Here is a 21,683-nt window from a genome sequence, read left to right on the forward strand (position 1 = left end):
TCTCATATTTTTTATCTTCTTTTTCTTAGATAAATCCCTTTAACATTTCATATAATAAGGGCTTGGTGGTGATGAACTCCTTGAACTTGACCTTCTCTGAGAAGCACTTTATCTGCCCTTCCATTCTAAATGTTAGCTTTGCTGGATACAATAATCTTGGATGTAGGGCCTTGCCTTTCATGACTTGGAATACTTCTTGCCAGCCCCTTGTTGCCTGTAAGGTCTCTTTTGAGAAATCAGCTGACAGTCTCCTGGGAACTCCTTTGTAGGTAACTGTGTCCTTATCCCTTGCTGCTTCTAAGATTCTCTCCTTCTGTTTCATCTTGGATAATGTAATTATGATGTGCCTTGGTGTGTTCCTCCTTGGGTCCAGCTTCTTTGGGACTCTCTGAGCTCCCTGGACTTCCTGGAAGTCTATTTTCTTTGCCAGATTAGGGAAGTTCTCCTTCATTATTTGTTCAAATAAGTTTTCAATTTTTTGTTCTTCTTCTTCTCCTTCTGGTACCCCTATAATTCAGATGTTGGAACGTTTCAAGATGTCCTGGAGGTTCTTAAGCCTCTCCTCATTTTTTTTTAATTCTTTTTTCTTCCTTCTTTTCTGGTTGGATGTTTCTTTCTTCCTTCTGGTCCACACCGTTGATTTGAGTCCCAGTTTCCTTCGCCTCACTATTGGTTCCCTGTACGTTTTCCTTTGTTTCTCTTAGCATAGCCTTCATTTTTTCATCTAGTTTTCGAACAAATTCAACCAATTCTGTGAGTGTCTTAATAACCAGTGTTTTGAACTGTGCAACGGTTGGCTATCTCTTTCTTGCTTAGTTGTATTTTTTCTGGAGCTTTGATCTGTTCTTTCATTTGGGCCATTTTTTTGGTCTTGACGTGCCTGTTATGTAAAGGGGCAGAGCCTTAGGTGTTCATGGGGGCAGGGTAATGCTGGTCACTGCACTGTGATGCTGTACGTGGGGGACGGTCTGAGAGGGAGCAGTGGCGCTTGCTCCACTCTCTGCTGGATTTCAGTCACTCCTTCCGCTACCCGTAATCAAATTGGGCCCCTCTGGTGCTGGTTCCTGAGTGGGTGGGCTTGTGTACACTCTAGGCCCCTACGGGCCTCTCCAAGGAACTCTCCTGTGAGGCTGGGAGTTTCTCCTGCTGCCACCTGTACCCCTGCGGGTGTTTTCCATCAGAGGTTTGAGGCTTTATTTCCCCGAGCTGGAGCCCTGGGTTGCGCCATCTGTTTTGCTCCCCTGCTGTTCGTCCTGGTTTATCTATGCATGAATGTGGGGCCACAGGGCCCACCTGCCACCACTTTGTGGAGTCTGCCAGCTGCAGCCTGGCCTGCCCCGTTCCACAGTCCGCCACCTCGTGGGTCCGCCAGCAGCCGCCTTGCTGCAAGTTCTCTCCACCCTGGCTGCTCGTCTCCGCCCCTCCTACGGGTCTAGATGAATGTTTCTTCTTTATCTGCTTGGTTGTTGGACTTCCATACAGTTCAATTTTCTGTCAGTTCTGGTTGTTTTTTGTTTTTAAATTGTTGTTGTCCTTCTTTTGGTTGTGTGAGGAGGCACAGCGTGTCTACCTAGGCCTCCATCTTGGCCGGAACCTGGAACCTTTGTATATTATCTTTTCAAATTAGTGTTTTGGATTTCTGTGGATAAATATCCAGAAGTGGAATTGCTAGGTCAAAAGGTAGTTCTATTTTCAATTTTTTGAGAAACTTCCATACTGTTTTTCATAATGACTACACCAGTTTACAGTCCTACCAACAGTGCAAAAGAGTGTTTCCCTTTCTCCACATCCTTGCCGGCACTTGTTGTTTGTGGATTTATTGACGGTAGCCATTCTGACAAATATGAGGTGATACCTCATTGTGGTTTGAATTTGCATTTCTCTGGTGATTAGTGACATTGAGCATCTTTTCATGTCTATTTAGATTTATTTTGGTGTTAAGTTGTATGTGTTCCTTATATACTTGGGATATTAAACCCCTTATTAGATATCTCATTGGGGAATATCTTCTCTCAATTGATAGGTTGTCTTTTCATTTTGTTGATGATTTTATTTGCTGTGAAAACACTCTATAGTTTAATGTAGTCCCATTTGTTTATTCCTTCTTTTGTTTCCCTTGCCAGAGGAGATGCATAAGAAAAAAATGTTACTAAGAGTAATGTCAGAGGTTTACTGCATATGTTTTCTTCTAGGAGTTTTATGGTTTCGGGTGGTATATTTAGGTCTTCAATCTGTTTTGAATTTATTCTTGTATATGGTGTAACAAGGTGGGCTAGTTTTGTTGTTTTAAGGGAGCTCCCTAGTAGGTAACTAACTGCCTTTTTCTTCCTGCTTTTTAGACTTTTTCTTTGTCTTTACCCTACTAGGGGTGTCCAACCTTTTGACATCTCTGGGCCACACTGGAAGAAGAAGAGTTGTCTTGGGCCACACGTTAAATACACAAACACTAACGAAAACTTACGAGCAAAAAAGAAGGGATTTAAGTAAATGTATGATTTTGTGTTGGGCTGCATGTGGCCCACCTGCCACGGGTAGGACACCCTGCATGCTATTCTAATTATGATGTGCCTTGGTGTGGGCTTCTTTTGGGTTCATCCTATTTGGGACTCTGCACTTCTGGATTTGTATGTCTCTCTCTCTCTTTTTTTTTCTTTCAGGATAGGGAAGTTTTCAGGCATTATTTCCTCAGATATGATCTCAGTCCCTCGCTGTCTTCGCTACTCTGGTACCCTGTGATGTGGTTGTTGTTACACTGGATGTTACCCTAGGGGTCTCTTAAAGTATACTCATTTTTTAAAATTCTTTTTTCTCTTTGCTGTTCTGATTGATTGTTTCCTGCTACCTTATCTTCCAAATGGCTGATTCAGTCCTCTGCTTCATCTACTCCATTGTCGACCCCTATTAGTGTAGTCTTTATTTCAGTTATAGTCTTCATTTCTGGCTGGTTCTTTTTTATGGTTTCTGTGTTCTTTATTATGTTTACTATTGCTTGTTGATGTTCTTACTAAGTTCCAGTTTTTTGAACTCTGTTTCTGGTAGGCTACTTGTCTCTATTTCATTTAGTCTTTTGTTTTGTTTTGTTCCTGATTTCTCCTGTTCTTTCATTTGGGGCATGTTTCTTTGTTCTCCCCACTTTGGGTGTCTCCCTGTGTTTGTTTCTAGGTATTAAGTAGAGCTGCTACATCTCCCCATCTTGGTAGAAAGGCCTTGTGTAGTGGGTGTCCTGGACCCCAGGGGTGCAGTCTCCCTGGTCACCTGAGCCAGGTGCTCCAAGTATATCCCTCGCATGGGTTGTGCGTGCCCTCCTATTGTAGTTGAGCCTTGACTGCTGTTGGAACCTCAGTGGGAGGGATTGACCCTCAGGCTAACTGTGAGGATTGGCTAGGACAACAGTATAGAGCTGTTGAGCTTGTACACTGGGGTTCACCTCAGCAGTCTCTGGTGCATGCCAAGACCACCTTTAGGGCATGCTTCTGTGCAGGTATGTGGGAGAGGCCACGCTGCAAACGAAGGCCAGCTGCCACCAGTACCAGGCCTGGGCTGCTTAGCAAAAGATACAGGGCTCACCGAGGCCTGCTGCCACCTGCCAGCTGCCAGTGACACACAGCCACTGAAAGAGCCTCTGCTGATACCTGAGTTGTGTGAGGTGGGTTTCAGGGAGTCCCCAGGGTAGGGTGAATGATGTTTACTAGTTTAATGCAGATTTAGATTTGAGAACAGTGCTGTGTTTGTGGCCACTCAGAAAAAGGCACAGGGCACACCAAGGCCAGCCGCTGCCTGTCTGGGGCCTGCAGACCTTGGAGAGTTTTTTTAAGAAAATCTGTAGAATAGGCCACAATTGGCTGTGTGGTGCCAAAGGAGCCTCCAGTGGTAGTTTGTTGGGTGGGGTGGGGTCTCGGGAGTCATTAGGATAGGGCTTGTGGTGTTCGCCAGGCTAATACAGATTCAGATTTGGCCATGTGGGGGGAGGAGTCGATATAGGAAATATGGTGCCACTTGCCAGCTGTATGGGAGGAAGGTTTAACACAGACACAATGGTGGCTGTCCCTTCGATCCTAGCTGAAGCCACACAACACTCCCCATATGTTTCTGGTGCCTTCTGAACTGCTGACCCTCTGCCAGTGCCCAGGGTGTGTGCTTGCAAGTGGGTAAGTGTGTGCAGGAGCCCTTAAAAAGACACCTGGGTTTCCAGCCGCCTTCAGGCTCACCTGGACGGATGGAATCCCTGCTGATTCTCACAGCCAGATGTTATGGTGGCTCCTGTTCCTGGCCTTTGTGCTCAGCGTGGAGCCAAGACCCCACTCTGCAGCTGAGATATACCTCCCAATTCTCTACTGCCACTTTTGGGTGTGGGGCCAGCCCATTTTGCATCTCTGCCCTTCCTACCTGTCCCAGTGTGGCTGCTTTTTTATGTCCTTAGTTTTATAGGACTTCTGTTCAACTTGTCTTCAGATGGTTCTTCAGGTTGATTGTTCTATAATTTAGCTGTAATTTTGATGTGGTTGTGGGAGGAGGTGAGCATACCATTTACCTACTTTGCTATCTTGATTGGATCCCAGAAAACATTGTTTTGGATCTGAGGCTGGGAATCCACAGCTGCAGGAGGCTGATGGTATATGTCATTGTACACCATTTTATATAAGGAACCTGTGCATCTATTGTTTTTATTATCAGTGGGGGGATCCTAGAATCATGTCCCCCAATGATACTGAGAAACTAGTACATTAAGTTTTTAATGTGGGAATTTGAGTTTATTGGATTGTGTTGAGAAACGCACATCTCATGTTCATAAAAATATGTGAGTTTTTACTACAGTTTGCACCCAGAAACAGCCTATACTAAATTAGATCATTAGTTTTCCCCCAGAGGAACAGTGTTAGAATTTGGATTCTGAATTAAATAAATTTTAAGTATATTCAATTGTGCGTCATGGGGCAGAGATACAAGTTCTAAGTAGTTACAGTCATTTAAAGTAGTGAAAATTTTTCTAAGCCACAGAATGATAATGTAAATGAATGAAATGGAAAAAAACGTCCATACTATCCATTTTAATTGTTGCAATGTAATTTAAGTAAAACATGACAAAAAAAAGCTCCCTCTAGTGTTACTTTGACCCATTTATTAATATGTAATAATTTATCTGTTGTCATTAGCAAAAAAGTAGTTCTGGAATCATGTACTATAAATTTAAACAATAGTCATCTCAAGGGTATGGGATTGTGGAAAATTTTAATTTTTACTTGTCTTAGGGTATTTGAATTTTTATTGTTTTACAGTGAGCCTCAGGAACAGAATTCCAAAGAATTAAAAAATGGGGATAGTTTAAAAATAGTCCTCACAATAAAGAGTATTTGATAATTTTTAAACCAAAAGGATTTGTTTTATTTGGAGATATGAAGACATAAAGTGCCATTTAACATGTCATTAAAATGATTTTAAAACTATATTATTTTCCTTGTTCCAAATATTAATTTTCCTATCTTAATGGCATATAGGAAGGTAATATAGAACACATTCTGGAGTTGTATGGATGATTTAGATATTAAATCCCAAATGGAGTTTCAAGGAATTATACTTGTTACTTTTAGTTTCATTGCAATAACGAGTTTATATTTATGTACTGACTATATTTGAGTATCTATGTGCCAGGCCTTTATCTAAAGTCTTCATGATTCAATATACTGTCTTGTTTGATTTCTCAGCAACCCAATGTGATTAGCCTAGTTTCAGCTTTTTATAGATGAGGGGTGGGCACAGAAGGGTCATCTTGCAGGGTTACACAGTAAACAGCTGGAGAAGCTGGGATTTGAACAAAGGCACTCTGACTCCAAACCAAACTGTTAAGCATTACACAATTCAGCATACATACAGAAACACTGTAACATTTACTGAAAAATGACTGTCCTTAAAAAGAATGTTCCTACTACCTCTTTGTCATAGTGAGAACAGGTTAAAACATTTTTTCCGAAAGGTGTCTTTAGTTATGAAAGGTGCTGTGGTGGGGCAGGAGTGTGGGTGGGTGGCAAGAGAGATTAGAGGGGGAGGATGTAGGGACACAGGTCCTGACAGGTCTAAGTGGCAGTAATGACCAAGTGTCTCCATCCTAGGACTTGATCTGCTTCTAATTTGTGCTCATATAATGGTTGGAATTGAATATGGACGTTTATCCCAGATATTTGACTAATATGAAGGGGAACTTACTTTCCAGTTTGTAGAGGGGACTCACATTTGTTGAGCACCTGCTGTAAAAAAAAAAAAAAAAAGAGTAATGGACAACAGTGTGGTGATTGCTGGGGGCGGGAGGACGGGTATAAGAGGACTAAATGGTAATGGAAAAAAATACAATAAAGATTTTAAAAAGTAATGAGAAAGGAAAACCAAAAATGAACACCAGTGAAAACAAAAGATCCAGATCTAAGTCAGTTCTCTTTACAACACATTTAAACTTTTGAGATATCTGCTGTCTCTCCATAGACTTAAATTATTAAAGTAGAAAAAGGAAAAAAATGTGAATCCAGTTCTCTCCATGGTCTCCTTAGCAACCTGATTCTATTGGTGTCATGTACAGTTGGTATTTGATTTTGTGTGCTTAAATATTTATGTGACTCCTTTTCTCCTAGTGAAAGGAACTCTCAGTGAAGATACCATTAGAGTGTTTCTGCATCAGATTGCAGCTGCCATGCGAATTCTGCACAGCAAGGGAATAATCCACAGGGATCTCAAGCCACAGAACATCTTGCTATCCTACGCCAATCGCAGAAAGTCCAGTGTCAGTGGTGTTCGCATCAAAATAGGTCAGTGTCCATGTGTTGTTTCATGCAAAGAACATCTTTGAGACTCAGTATTTTTAGATAATTTGATTTCAGCTTTGTTAGAATGAGTGATGCGTTTGGAAATTTTTATTGAGTTCATTGAGGTGTGAACCCTTTTTGGAAGCATATGGTAAATTTTAGACAGGGCCAAACGGCTCATGTTAGGAACTCTAAATATGCATCCTAGCAGGAAATCCTGCTTCTCCTCATCAGAGGGAAGCTGAAGTATTGCAGTTGTTGGCAGAAAATTAGTAACCCAGATTTTTTACAACTCACGGGATTTTAACATAAGAAATCTTAAAAGACCATTTTGTTCAGGCTGCTTATTTGGCAGTGTTTTTAGCTCTCTTATATCTCAAAATTATTTGAAGCAGTTTGTAATGCTAGACTTTAAAAAAAAAACTTTTTGTTGTTAGAAAAATCATTTCTTAGCAATATCTTAAGAAATTTCTGATGTTATATATGTTACACCTGATATCTGGAGGACAAAGACAGTTCAGTTTTAGTAAGAGCTATAGTAATGCATTATTTATTATAATCAGTGTTTTGCTCTAGCAAAGTTTGGTGCTTTCTCCTTTGTTACAAAACTGGCAGAGCAGTGACTTGTACAATTGGTGACTTCTTTCTCTTAGCCTGTTAAAATTGAGGTAGCTACTTTTTTCTTTGGTAAACAGTTTCATTCAATGGATGTTAATTTCTCACAATTTTTTTGTGCCCCCTTGTATCTTGAAGAATCTTATTCTGTGTTAAGTGTGAGCAAAGGTATCATTTGTTTCTCTCTTCTTTATTTTGTGGAATAGCGGATTTTGGTTTTGCACGTTATCTACACAGTAACATGATGGCTGCGACACTGTGTGGGTCCCCAATGTACATGGTGAGTGAGAGTCTTGTACTCCTGTGTTTGCAGAGCCTTACACATTGCGGCATACGCATAATGCTTGTTTCCATGCAGGACGGGAGTTTATATCGCGTCCGAATTGTTATTTATATTACGAACATTAATTATATTACTGATAATGCTATAATACACACATATTTTGCTTTGACATAGCAGACTGTAAAAGTTAGTTATCCTTGCCCATTGGTTTTTTGTTTTTTTTTGTAAATTAGTTATTGTGGTAGAAATTTCCTATTAAATTAAATTGAAAATAAAAATTGATAAAGTATGGTCATGCTATACTTGATGTGTAATATTAGGAATACTCAAAAAAACCTTTTGGGGATACCCCTTCAGCTCTAGGATATGCTAACCTTTTGCACGTTGCCTCTCTTGATAGGATCCCTGTCTAGAAGTTTTTTTTCATTAGTGTCGCACTTAAAGCTGAAAAAGCTTAGTGAGCTTCCCCTTTCTCCTTTGACCTGCACAGTATCAGGTCTGACAGGGTAGGGCTCTGAAACTTCTAGACTGATGTGAAATCGCAAGCCTAGAAACACCTTAATTCTGCAACTTCAGAATCTTGTGAAGTAAATAAATATGCCTGTTTCAATTCTAAGTTTAAAATGGATTTATTTTCAATTGGGATTTTTTTTCTTTCTTTTTTATCTTTTTGAGAGATAGAGAGAGAGACAGAGAGAGAAAAACATTGATTTGTTGATCCACTCATTATGCATTCACTGGTTGATTTTTGTATGTGTCCTGACTGGGGAATCGAACCCAGAACCCTGGCATAAGGGGTGACGCTCTGACCAACTGAGCCACCCGGCCAGGGTTTCAATTTGGATTTCATCTAATCTTAAAATCAACTTTGAAATCATGGGAACTAGTAATCAAAGTTCAAGAAATTTTTTCATTAGATTTACTTTCTTGATCATAATTTTACTGCTTATTATAAACTTTTAAATTCAATGTAATTTAAAAGTTATTTTGTACTTCTTAAGTATGAAATTAGTCCAGCCTTGGACTAATAGCTTTAAAGATAGAGTGCTTGGGCTGCTTTTTAAAGGAAATTGACCCAAATTTACAAGAGACAATAGAAAATGTTATGCCTGGAAAATAAAATTTCACTACCTTTAATATATATACATTTCTATTTAATGTTTGTCCTTATTGATGGTATTTGTAAAAAGCACCATCTAATGAGAGGTAGGAAAATAGCTATAACAAAGCAGCAGGGAAATGCCTTTGCTTTTAAGACAATTTTTTAAAAATCTTTACCTCAGGATGTTTATTGATTTTAGAGAGAGGAAGAGAGGGAGGGAAGGAGGCAGGGTGGAGAGAGAGAGAGAGAGAGAGAGAGAGAAATATCCATGTGAGAGAAACATTGATTGGTTGCCCCCCTTGTGCACCCCAACTGGGAATTGAATCACAACCTAGGTATGTTCACTGACCTAGGATTGAACCCACAGCCTTTTTTGGTGTATGGAACTATGCTCCAACCAACTGAGCCTACTCAGCCAGGGCAAGATTTTTATTATGTGTTTTGTGGTACAGTTTTTCTATTATTTTAAGAGGTTTTAAATGACAGATAAAAAGGAATAATATAGCAAACACTTGTGTACTTACCATCGATATTTAACAAAGTTTACGTTTTGCCATGTTTGCCTTGATCTTGTTTTTAGGAAAAAAAATTATTTCAGACAGTCCAAGTTTTTATTGTACCCTCTCCCTTTTTCCATTTCTCACTCTTCTACTCTCATAACCCAGAAGTAATCTCTGTCCTGTAATTGGTGTGTATATTTCTTTATTATTATTTTACTACTTTTACTGTATTTTATGTGTACTTAATAATACATAGAAATGGTTGTTTCTACAACTTGTTTTCATGCAACATTGTTTTTGAGATTTACCAGTAAATGTCAATGTATTCATTATAGTATCATTTTGATTAGGGAATATCACAATGTGTTCTTTTTATTTTAGTAGTTTTGTTAGTGTGACCTTTTCCAGTTAATTAACATATGCATATTAATTATGTAATAATCTGTTGCATGTCTCTTGAATGTTCTCACCCCCAGGCTCCTGAGGTTATCATGTCTCAACATTATGATGCTAAGGCAGACTTGTGGAGCATAGGAACAGTAATATATCAGTGCCTAGTTGGAAAACCACCTTTTCAGGTATCCTGACTTTTTTCTTGTGTGCTCAGTTTTGGGATCTTCTCACTTTGCAGTTGCCTTTTTAAAATGGAGAATACTTTGAAAACAATGTTTTTGGTTCCTTTGTGACTTACCTTGATTTTGCTACAAGGCAAAAAACTGCTGTAGTGAGCCAGAACATTTTTTGCTTTTCCTTTTTTGTCTGTCTTCCCTTTGTAGTTGGGCCAAGTGTGAAACACATTTTCCAGGGTAGTAAAAACTAGTGAGGGCCAGGGCTAACCACCTGGTGGGGAATGGGTGTGAATTGCGATGTCGGGTGCTTTCTGCCTCTACTGGTTTGGGGTCCTGGAACCCAGGTAGGGCCAGGGCTAGTCTGGGAATAGCACAGGAAGCTGTGTCTCCAGATACCTATTCCTTTCACTGATGGGTGAGAGAGCTAGTTGTTTAGGCTCTATGGAAATTGTTTTGGCTCTGTCCCCATTCCTCCTTCCCCCTAACATCTTGTCAGAAAGACGCCTCTGGAATATAATCGTGATGATTCCTCTTGGGTGCATGTTGCATAATTACATAGAGGTTCTTTGAATCTGAATACTGGATCAAAGTGAACTCATTTGCCCAAGATGGTATTTAAAGAATCAGTGATATAGCCAGGTTAAGCAGGGAATTTTCAGATCTGGTTTGTGTGTAGGGGTAGCTTTGCTAGTTCCGTAGCAGTTAGGATGAAGGTGCTATTTGTTATTGTGGAGACTGAAGAGTGGCAGCATACCCAGTTCCTGCTCTTGAACCTTGAGGTCCTAAGGTAAAATATTTGTACACCCAATTTTACACAATAGTGTGCCTGTCGGATAGGCCATGAATATGGGTTCTTAACCTCCAGAATAGTGCTTCTTAACCTTTTCTAAGTTTCAGGTCTCTCTGAGAGTCTGACCTCAGTGCCAATATGCAGACTTGGCATGTAATTTCAGAGGTTTTATTAAGTTCCTGGTGGCCATTTATGTACTTTAGCAATCCATTGTTTCAAGTTCAGAATCTATATTGTATAGCAAGAGTATAAGCATCGATCATATGATTTGGAATTTTTGCCCCTGTTATGTAGTAAATTAAACCTTTTTTTTTTTTTAAACAGGCCAATAGTCCTCAAGACTTAAGGATGTTTTATGAAAAAAACAGAAGCTTAATGCCTAGGTATGTGTTTTGGTTACACTGAGCTTTACAGTTTGTAAATACAGTGTTATTTATTTGAACTTGTGTTTTATGTATTTCCATCATTGAACTTTTTTCAGCGACAGTAATGAGGGCATTTGTTTTAACAGGAAATTGAAAAATTACCAGTGTTTCATAGGTGCCTGTGTAGTGCTGTATCATTTGTCCTTCTTTTTTATATTTAAAGGAAAACCTGTGGAAGTTATATGTGTTCTGTGAGGAGGAGAGGCGAACAGAATAGATGAGCATAAAGCAGAAAGTCACTTCCCCCTAGGTCTCGCCCTCTGTCTAGGGATGATGAGAGTTTGCTGTGTAGCTTTCGAAATCTTCTTGTGCAAGTTCTTTGTCACACATTTGAATGCTTATTTATGTATATATTTATAAACGCACATATCATTCAATATAAATTACATCATACTTGCAAATTGCTCTGCAACTTTTTCTACCCTGCAGTATAGAATAGACATTGTTGAGCAACTATTACATTCTTTTGAATGGCTACATGGAGTCTCATAGATGTATCATATTTTGTTTAACCAGATGCTTGTTCTCACTTTCTGATTAGTACAAACAGGCTTTAGTGGGGGCAGAGAGGGAGAGTACATACACACACTTGTGCATTTCCTTAGGACAGACTCCTGGAAATGGATTGTTGGACTGGAGGTGTGCTCTCCAAAGTGGCTGCTCCCACTCACACAGCAGAGAGGGCTCCTTTCCCCATGTTGTTAACAGGTGGGGTGTTGTTCAACTTGATGCCTCACAAATGGGGGAGAACACATTAGCTATTAATTTAATTGGCATTATTCTCTTTACTAGTGAGGCTGGCTCTTTTTTTATTTGATGTCCTTTTTGTAGTTTTTATTCTGTGAATTGTAATTCCTATTACTTCCTCATTTTTCTGTTGCCTTGTTTGTCTTTTTCTTATTGGATTTCAGGAAGCTGTATTATTTCTCACTTGTATTTATTTAAGTTCTGCCCTTTTCCAGGAAGAATTGGAGGTGGCTCTTTTTCTAACAGAGAACTCTGTAGCAACCTCTTAGTGCCAGGTTGAAGTTGCGTTAAAACTCAAGATGGCAGTCCTTGTGAAGTGCCTTATTCATGTAGCTGTTCCAGCATATCACAGCAGTAAGCACAATACAGGAGGCTTCCCAAATTGGTGCTGTCTCTCAAAGGCAGTTGCTTCATGTATTTTTTTTCCTTTAAGGAGTAAGGCTTTACTCTGGTCCTCCTGGTGTAAAGGTAGTATTTGTGAGACTGCACATCCATTTTGTTTACTCTGTTTAAGTCAACAGTCACATAGTTTATAGAAACTCACTACTTCAGTTGTTTTTTGCCTTTCCCTCAGCATCCCCAGAGAAACATCACCTTACTTGGCTAATCTCCTTTTGGGTTTGCTTCAGAGAAACCAAAAAGATAGAATGGACTTTGGTAAGTGATATTTTCAGATTTCACATGCTTTCTAATTTTATTTCGTTGTAGTCCAAAAAGATTTTTTTTAAAAGATTCTATTGAGGTTTCAGAAGAAAATTAAAGTCAATTTCACTTTTCTTTCTCTGTCTTTTTTCTTTCACTTATTTTGTAAATATTTATTGAGTGCCTGTTATGTTTTAGATATGGGAGGTAGAGTAGTAAACAAATTCCCTTCCTCAAGATGTAAAAATTCTTGTGGGGGAGAGACACAAACAAATGATAAGTTCTAATTATGTGCTCTATTAGAAAGTGATAAGTACTGTGGAAAAAATAAAGAAGGAAGAGGAAGGAGGATGGTGGATTAAAATGTTAAATAAGGTAGTCAGTGAAGGCCTTTCTGAGAAAGTGACATTTGAGCAAAGGCTGATTGACATATGTGGGCCACTGAGCCTTGCAGGTGTCTCTGGGCAGAGATTTTCAGCAGTATAGCCAGTACAAATGCCCTGAGCTGGGGACACGTCATGTAAGCAGTTAGACTTGGGCTTTTGCTTAAAGTGTGGTGGGGAGCCATTGAAAGGTTTTGAATAGAGGACTAATATGAGCTGACTGATGTTTTGGAAAGGATCAGTTTAATTGCTTGGTGAGAACAGATTGGGGTGAGGGACGGGAGGTCTGGGAGGAAGCTGGGAGACTAATCAGGAGACTATCACAGCCACCAGGCGAGAGATGATGTAGCTTAGACTTTGGTAACAGCAATGGAGGTGGTAAGAAATTGTTGAACTCTGGATCTTTTTGGAGGCAGAGGCCACAGCATTTCTAGATGAATTGGATGTGGGGGTGTGAGACAAAGAGAAGACTCAAAGATGACTCTCAGGATTTTTGGCCTGAGCAACTGAAAGGATGGAGTTATCAGTTACTGAATGTGAAAGACTGTGGATAGAGCAGGCTGTAGGGGCCAGATGAGGAGTTTAGGTTGGACACGCTGAATTTAAGATGGCCATTTGACATCTACATATGATGTCAAAAGGTACCTGGATATCAGAGGAGAGGTTGAGCCTGGGGAAATATTTGGGAAAAGATCTGGGAATAAAGAATGAAGGAAAAACACCTCAGAATCCTGAGTAGAAAAGTCCCGAACCTCAAAAATGGGGTTTAAGGACCAGCAAAGGGCATCTCCTTGTATGGTGACTCTTGTGAACATGTGCTGCTTTGTGTCTTAAGAATTTTGGATTCCTTTTTTTAAATTTATTTTTTTAATCCTCACCTGAGGATATATTTATTTTAGAGAGAGAGAAGACTGGTGGGGAGAGATCAGTTGCCTCCAGTATTTGCTCCAACTAGGGATCAAACGTTGCAACCTTTGGTGTGCAGGACGATGCTCCAACCAACTGAGCCACCCTGCCAGGGCTGAATTTCAGATCCTTAAAGTGGAAGTTCATATCATTGATTTAAACCTTCTCTTATAATGTAGGCATTAAAGCTAAAAATTTCCCTCTAAGTAATTTATCACAATCTATTTCAAACACTATTTCACTACATCTTGTGTATCAAAGAACTTAGAACGCTTACTATTGTAGGGATTATCCAGTATTTGAAGGTTTTGAAAGAACATTTATCCTTGAAACTGTTTGGGTCTCAGCTCCTCTTTGGGGAACAGGGGACAGTTTGTTAACTTGTTCTTATCAATCTGATGTAAAAATAGGAGGACATCAGAATGACAGACCAGAAAAACCATGTAACATGTTTAATGAAAATACTTATCAAATTAACTCAGACCTTCAAATTTTTAGGAAAAAGTTTGATGTTTTTCGATAGCAGTAAGTATAATAATTATAGAAATTTGCAAAAATTTATTCCATAACTTTGGTCTGTTAATGGGTATTATGGAAATCCACATAAGCTTCTGGATAAGACAGACTGGGATTGGAATTCGGGTCCCTCAACCTGCCCGCTCTCTGACACTGGCAAGGAGCTGTGGCCGGTGTGTGCTGTAGCTCCTGTCTCTGTGGGAGGAGGAGGGTGCCTGCAGACTGTCGGTGAGAACGGCACAGGAGCTGGTGTGCAGAGCACTCAGTTCACTGTCCTAGTCGGTGTTCTCAGCAGGCGACAGCCTGGGTAGTTTCTGTATAAGGGGATATATATTTTCTTAAAAGTTTTACAAAACTGAAATTAACTTTAGTTCATGTCGTTGGTCAATATTTTTATCTTTCAGAGGGGGAAATTAAATTGAGAGTTGCTCTGTCTCCATGAGAAATAGGGGTCATCAATGAAACAACATATTTATGAATAATAGTTTTAAAATTAAATTTATAAATTTTCCATGCTGTAGCAGTTGATTTGGAAGGTGGTCATAGAGTCTTTGCATTCATCTATCTAGTTTCTTCATTTATATCTTTTCTTTTTCATCCCTATTATGTCCTCTGTAAAGATCAGCATAAAAAATCTTACATATCAAACTAGAATTTATATTATATATATTAATTTTTGTTTTAAAAAGATCTAAGGTAGAAAACTCATGTTTCTCTTCAAAATTCTCCACATATCCATCCCTTAGCAAGTGTTGTGATTGGTATATACTTTGAGGAGTTTTGGGTATTTCGGTGAAACTCATGAGATCCTTCAGAGTGGAAAATAATTTAGTCTGAATATGAGTTAAGTTTATTTCTAATTTTGTACCTGTATTACCTAGTAAACCTCCAGGGTGGTTTCATGCTTTTCTCCTTGCCTACTCTGTGATATTTAATACTATACAAGTCAGAGACTTAATGATAAACAAGGTTATCTGTGTGGGTGTTTAAAGAAATAATGAAATAATTTACACATACAGGAAAATAAAGAGTAAAATAATGAATTATCATGTAGTACTCATCTACTTATAAATTTTCTTTATCTGATTAACAGGCTTATTGTGTAGCTTTTATTCTTAGTGGATAGTGAAGAAATTAAATTAATAGTTTTTTTAACATTTTATTTTAGATTGACTTAGAGAGAGGAAGGAGGAGAGAGAGAGAAACATTGATTTGTTGTTCCATTTATTTATGCCTTCACTGGTTGATTCTTGTATGTGCCCTGACTGGGGATCAAACCTGCAACATTGGAGTATCAGGACAATGCTCCAGCCAACTGAACTGCCTGGCCAGGGCTAAAATAGTTTTTTCTTTTAAATAGTTTTTGAAACTAGCTCCAGGAATACTTCTCCTGGGGTAGAAGGCTAGAATTTATTGTATAAATCAGCTACCAGATTTCCTCTTAGGACAGTGAGCAGCTGAAGCTCAGAAATATGCCTGGGAAGGGCCTGGTCATACAGTGTGGCACTCCTGGGGCTCTCTGCTTTAGGGCGTGCATACCAGAGGTCACGGCTGCTCCAGGGTTGCTCCAGGGGCCTAGTGTGTTGTGCTGGGAGTGATGTTTTGAAAATTCACAGTTACTATTTAAAATTTTTCATTGATTAAAAATTCCTTAAAATTAGAATGTTTTGATTTATAAAAATAATATGCTTTTACATTTAAAGGAATTGGAGGCAACATAAATAAATTAATAATTATTCATGCTTTCAAAGACATTATGTTGATTACATTGACAAGATTAACCTATTTGCTAGTCAACATTATTGTAAAGGTTGCATTCTCATTTTTCATTACAGAAACATTTTTTAGCCATCCTTTTCTTGAGCAAGTTCCAGTAAAAAAATGTGAGTATCCACTTTCTGTGTTTTTATTAGAGTGATTGCAAATTTAAGGAAAAATTAATATTTTGTATTATATAATTAATTTTTTATTGTGCTTCTCAAGATTTTATTGACCTTTTAAAAAAAATACCTGTAGTTGTGTTTATTTAATAAATGTTATGTTTTTCCTTCCAAATCCAAGTTGAAGTGGTTTTAGCAATTGCTGCATTTAATAAGTAGATGAATGCGAATTTTTGGTCAACACAGAAATGCAGTAGTCTTGACAGGTTTTTCTATTAGACACGTCATTTTACTTGAACTACAAAGGGGTATTTTTCTCTGTGTTTCTCCTCACAGCCTGCCCAGTGCCGGTGCCTGTGTACGCCGGCTTTGTCCCTGGAAGTGCCTGTGGCAGCTCTCCCTCCTGTCGTTTTGCCTCTCCACCAGTAAGTTCTGGTTTTATTAAAAATGATCTGAGATTTTGAGCTTTTGTGTCTGTTCACAAATGGAGTCTGTAAATGCATTGTGGGAATTCTTTTTATACACGGCATTTACTAGTACAGCTGGGGCTCAGGTCAAATGGACCTGGATTTTGACCTATGCAGTTATTTAGCTGTGTAAGCTTCACCAAGAAATTTTATCTTTTGGGGCTCTTTTCCTCTGAACAGTGAGTATGCTGCTTTCACCTTTGCATGCCTTGAATGATACTTGCAAACAAAGAGTAGCTCTTACTTAAATGTGGATAGGTAATTAATACATATTTATTTTATCTGAATGTCATAAACAGTTTGGGTATTTATTATGCATAGAATTTCCAATGGTGGAGGCATGACCCATAGTCAGATTTCACTGACTTAGATTCCCTTAGTTGTGATTACTGGCCCAGAAAGGTTGTTGTACTCCAGCCTCTTTCTCCTGCTGAGGTTCCCAAGCCGTTTCCTCCATGGCTGTCTTCCTTCCAGTCCAAGTGCTTCTTCCTGATCCTGAGAACTTCTGGTCATTTCTGGTCACTACATCTTCCTCCTCTCTGCTCCAGGATGTTACTTTACCCTCTTCTGTACTTTTCTAGACTGACCCTCTCTCAGATCTCTATTGCAGCCTGAGAATGTTGTGACCTTGAGGCTTTCCTATAGGCTGAAGGTCCAAGGACTCTTGTGTCAGCTCTTGTATTTATCAGATTAGCCTGGCAACAGGAATTTCTTCAACTGTTGGCAGAAGGGGAAGGGGAGCTGTAGAGGAAGTGATTGTATAATTAGCTGGTTGAGGCCATTGAGGTTTCAAACTATGGGGCTTAGAAGCTTTCACAACCCTTGCCATATTAATCTCTGAGCCTGTTTCTTATGTAAAATGAGCATAATTTATCACTCCATGGGTTTTTAAAAGGATAAATGAGCAAAAAGTCCTTATTACAGTGCTTGACACACAATAAATACTTAGGAAGTGGCAACTGCTATTGTTTTCCAGGGAAGCCTGACAGCCCTCAGCTAACGCACATGCTGATCAGCCTATTACAAACAGAAGAGTCTTAAAACTGGGAGAAAACAAAACAAAACAAAATAAAAAAACAAAACCTTTTTGTAAAACCTGCAGACTCAAGCCAAGTAGAAAAAAAACAGATGGACTAATAAGACTTACATTGTAGTTCCAGGAGTTTAAGGAACTGAAAACGCTGGATTTGGAGTGATCGGGATACATGTAGAGGAAGTATATTGGCAAGGAAAGACTCTAGACTTTATTTGGATCTGGACACAGCTGACTGCCGAGCCTGCTCACTCTGTGACTTTGGGCAAGTCCAGTCCATAGCTGAGCCATGGCCCTCATCCATAAGGCAGGCCTTATATAACCTTTGCTTAAAGGGCAGTATGTGTGCAAGGTGCCTAGCCATAGTGAATACTTGATAAACTGTAGCTATTGTTAGCAAGTATCTTGTATATTTGATGCAATGTGATACATAATATGGAAAGCAAAGCTTATGCTAGAAAAAGGAAGAACCGGAAGACTGGATGAAGACTGGACTGTGTGGGAGAGGTGTTGGAGAACAGGAGTAAAGGCGCAGCAGGATGGTTGAACAACCAAGGGATGAGGAAGAGAGAGTCCACTGGGAGGACACTGAGTTGGAAATTGCTCTGACTGGGGAGAGCACGGTGGTGTTCTTTGTTGGCTAGACAACACTGAGGAGAGCAGAGCAGGAGCCAGGCCCGGGGCTGCTGGGGAAGAGCAGGAGGGAGTGCTGACCAGAGGATCCAGGAAGCCTATGCAGGAGGGAGGGAGGAGATGGATGCAGGAGGGAGCGAGAAGGCAGATTTAGATGCTAAAAATGTTAGTGGGAAACTGTTTTTAGAAGGCCTTTATTAAAACCTCATGCTTAAAGTGAAAATAAAAAGGAAATCTGGGGAATAAAAGGAAAGGGAGAACGTTTCTGTATAATTTCCAGTTAGTGAGATTAGAAAATGGGAGTTTGATAGACTTTTAATATAATCTGCCAAAAGTAAGATGATTTCATACCTGCATCTCTTCCTTCCTAGGACTGAACTAGACTCACTCACTAAGGGTTAATACGTACAGGTATGCACATATAACAGTCTGTCTTTTTAAATGCTCTTCACACAAATATCCAGCTGCTGCTTATTTCAGAAAAATCTTTGAAAGGCAAAAACAAAACCAAAAAAACCCCACAGCCTTAAAAAAACAAAATAAAACCCATTAATCCAAATCACTTTTTTAGTTATACTACTGGCTAGCAGTTAAGTACTATTTAGATAATATCTCTTCAATATCTACTTATTGATCTCATATCATTTATTTATTAAATGCCTGCTTTGTGTGAGATTCTGGTTGATACTAAATGAGTGCTCTACCAGGTCCCTTATATTAAGGAGTTTTTAACTGTGTGGAGAAGATGCAGGTAAACCAATCACTATTAGAAGCCTATATGTGTATTTTTACTGAATGTGGGAATGTGGGTGAGGGGCATGACATCAGACCGAGAATTAAGGAAGGCTGTTCAGAGAGGGCATGGAGCTTAGGTGGAAGGAGGAGCCAGCCCAGGAAGCTAGTGAAAGAGCACACCGCAGGCAGGGCAGTCTTCATTTAAGAGGCCATGGCAGCATGACCTACTGCAGGAGAGCTGCAGCCCTCCACACTACTGAAGATTAAAGTTGTTAGAATTAAGTCAAATTTAAAATTCAGTTTCTTAGTCCCACTAGCTACTTTTCAAGTGCTCAGTAGTCGTATTTAGCTAGTGGCTGCCATACTGGACAGTTTAGATACAGAACTCTTCCATCACTGCAGGAGGTCCTTGTGGACAAGACTTCTGTAAGCAGTTCGGTCTGGTGGATGGAAGGAGCATGGTGAGGGGAAAATAAGGGTACAACCCTGGCTGGGTGGCTCAGTGGATTGAGCGCCACCCTGCACAGGCCTGGATTGCATCAGGGTCCCTGGTTGAGGATGTGCGAGAGGCAGAAGATTGATGTTTCTCACACTAATGTTTATCTCCCTCTCTTTCTCTCTCCCTTCCCCTCTCTCTAAAAATAAATAAATAAAATCTTAAAAAAAGAAAGTTACAGAGGGAGGGAGAAGCTTAATCTTGAAAGAATTTGAGTGTTGAGTAAAAGAGTTCAAATTTTATCCTAAAGCTGTGTTATTTGAATGATGTTAAGCAGAGGCATGATATGATCCACTGTGTGTTTTAGCTAGCTTCTTCCAAAAGCATGGTGGAGAAGTAGCCTGGAGACCAGTGGAGGGGTCTCTCCTAGAGGAAAGAGAACAGCTGGAGACAGTTGCAGCTGTGTGTGTGTGTGTTTTAAGAATGAAGGCCTGACCTAAGGCAGCAGTAGGAAGAGAGGGGAGTGGGAAGCAGGTGAGAGAAAGGTAAAGAGTTTGCAGAGCTTGGAGATTGCTTGAACTGGGGACGTAAGGAAGAGGGAGACCCTGAAGGCACTAGTGAGGGAGAATGTGGAGCAAGGCCTAGGAGTATAAAGGGGGATAAGTTAACACTGTGTGGGCCAGGCCCAGGGGCCAGGCCTCTTTTGAGAGGGTCTGGGCTGCAGAGGAATCACCACGCGAGTGGTAGTTGAAGGGAGGGTGAGAGTGGTCTCTGAGGTGAGCATACAAAATGTGAGGTGCAGAGGGCCAGGGTGGGTTCTTGGGGGATTCTATACACTTGTCCTCCCTTTAAGGGTCAGAGTGAGCAACAGGCACCCACAAAAGAGAAGTAGGAGGAAAACCAGGAGAGCAGGGTCACTTAAGGAAGGGGTAGAGTATCAAGAAAAGAATGGTCCACAGGTCAGCTGCAGCAGAGAATTCAAGGAACTTAAGGAACAGAGAAAGCATCCACAAGACTTGGCAACAGAAATTGGTAATCTTAGTAAAGGCAGTTTTACTGGAGTTTTGAAGGCAGGAAGTGGGTTAGGGTTGGTTAAAGGATACATGAGAAGTGAGGAAATTGAGTCAGTGGTTATTGGTAATTTCAAGAAACATTGTTAAGAGAAGGTGGTAATTGAGAGGACTGCAGGGATTCAAGAGGTGAGAAAATGAAACATGTTTGTTTTACAGAGGGAAAAAGTCAGAAAGGGGGGAGGGTGAGAGTATCAGGAGGGAGGGAATTTGATCTAGGTCCTTGAAGAGGTGGGGAGAATGGATTTAGAACACAGGTGGAGAGACTAGCTTTGGGTGAAGAGGAAGCCTGTCTTTCACTAAGATGGTTGTGGACACAGATGATTTTATAAATAGCAGAGGAAGAAGTTCAGAGAGTTTCTGCCTAAACCACTTCAGAGAAGTTGTGGACATACTTGGAATCCCATCTTAACTCGACTGCTTTTTAGTTGTGTGACCTTGGGCAAATCCTGATCTTCCGAGTTTTGTTTATTTAAAAGTGAAATGATTCATAATGGCACTGAAGTTAGGTGATGCCAGGAGACTTCTCAGCAGTGCCTAGCCCATGGCTGATGTTCAGTAAAGTTTGTCCTTCCATCTTCCCTTCCTAGAGACACGAATTCTCTTTAAAAGTAATGAGATTTTATGTCATGTGTATGTCACGTGCACACACACACACACAGTGATAAGGAGATTTCAGACAGACTTCATTGTACAGTGACGTTCAGAGAAGCACCAGCAATGGACTGGGTGTTTAAGACTTGGGTTTAAACAGCATTGTGTAGTATTGTTTCTTTTCTTAAATAGAAACAAAAGTTAAACTTAATGGGGATTTGACACAATACACATTATAAAGTTCATTGTTTTAGAAAACCATCGTATAATCAAATCAACACATTCAATTAGAGTTGTCACTAGAGTCCTTGAACTAGGCAAATTCCAAAAAATAAATAGCTACTTATACCTAAGTATTTGTTTAAGTATATTTATATGTTTTTCTTCCATTTCTGTCCTATCTCCCACAGACTAACTCCTCCCTGTAATAAAAGAAAAACAAAAGAAATATACCCACACCTTTCAGGTTTTCCAAATCTTTCTTTTTGTGAATGTAAATAAATCTCTAGGCTTGTGGTTATTTTTATTGATTTGTTTACTTTTTTACATAATATAGTCTCTTCCCT

The 21,683-nt window shown here is 39.7% G+C and overlaps 1 protein-coding gene across 5 annotated transcripts in view; it reads left to right on the forward strand.

The window, feature by feature from the left end:
- ULK2 (unc-51 like autophagy activating kinase 2) overlaps positions 1-21,683 on the forward strand; it is a 123,813-nt gene that overhangs the window by 24,528 nt on the left and 77,602 nt on the right. For all 5 annotated transcript variants that reach the window (XM_053930761.2, XM_053930760.2, XM_053930759.2 and 2 more), the window contains 7 exons: positions 6,621-6,794; positions 7,613-7,686; positions 9,768-9,869; positions 10,975-11,033; positions 12,397-12,479; positions 16,105-16,152; positions 16,486-16,574. In XM_053930761.2, the coding sequence (XP_053786736.1) occupies positions 6,621-6,794; positions 7,613-7,686; positions 9,768-9,869; positions 10,975-11,033; positions 12,397-12,479; positions 16,105-16,152; positions 16,486-16,574 (629 nt within the window). The remainder of the gene's footprint in view (positions 1-6,620; positions 6,795-7,612; positions 7,687-9,767; positions 9,870-10,974; positions 11,034-12,396; positions 12,480-16,104; positions 16,153-16,485; positions 16,575-21,683) is intronic.

Source organism: Desmodus rotundus, chromosome 9, assembly GCF_022682495.2.
Source record: "Desmodus rotundus isolate HL8 chromosome 9, HLdesRot8A.1, whole genome shotgun sequence".
Lineage (NCBI taxonomy): Eukaryota > Metazoa > Chordata > Mammalia > Chiroptera > Phyllostomidae > Desmodus > Desmodus rotundus.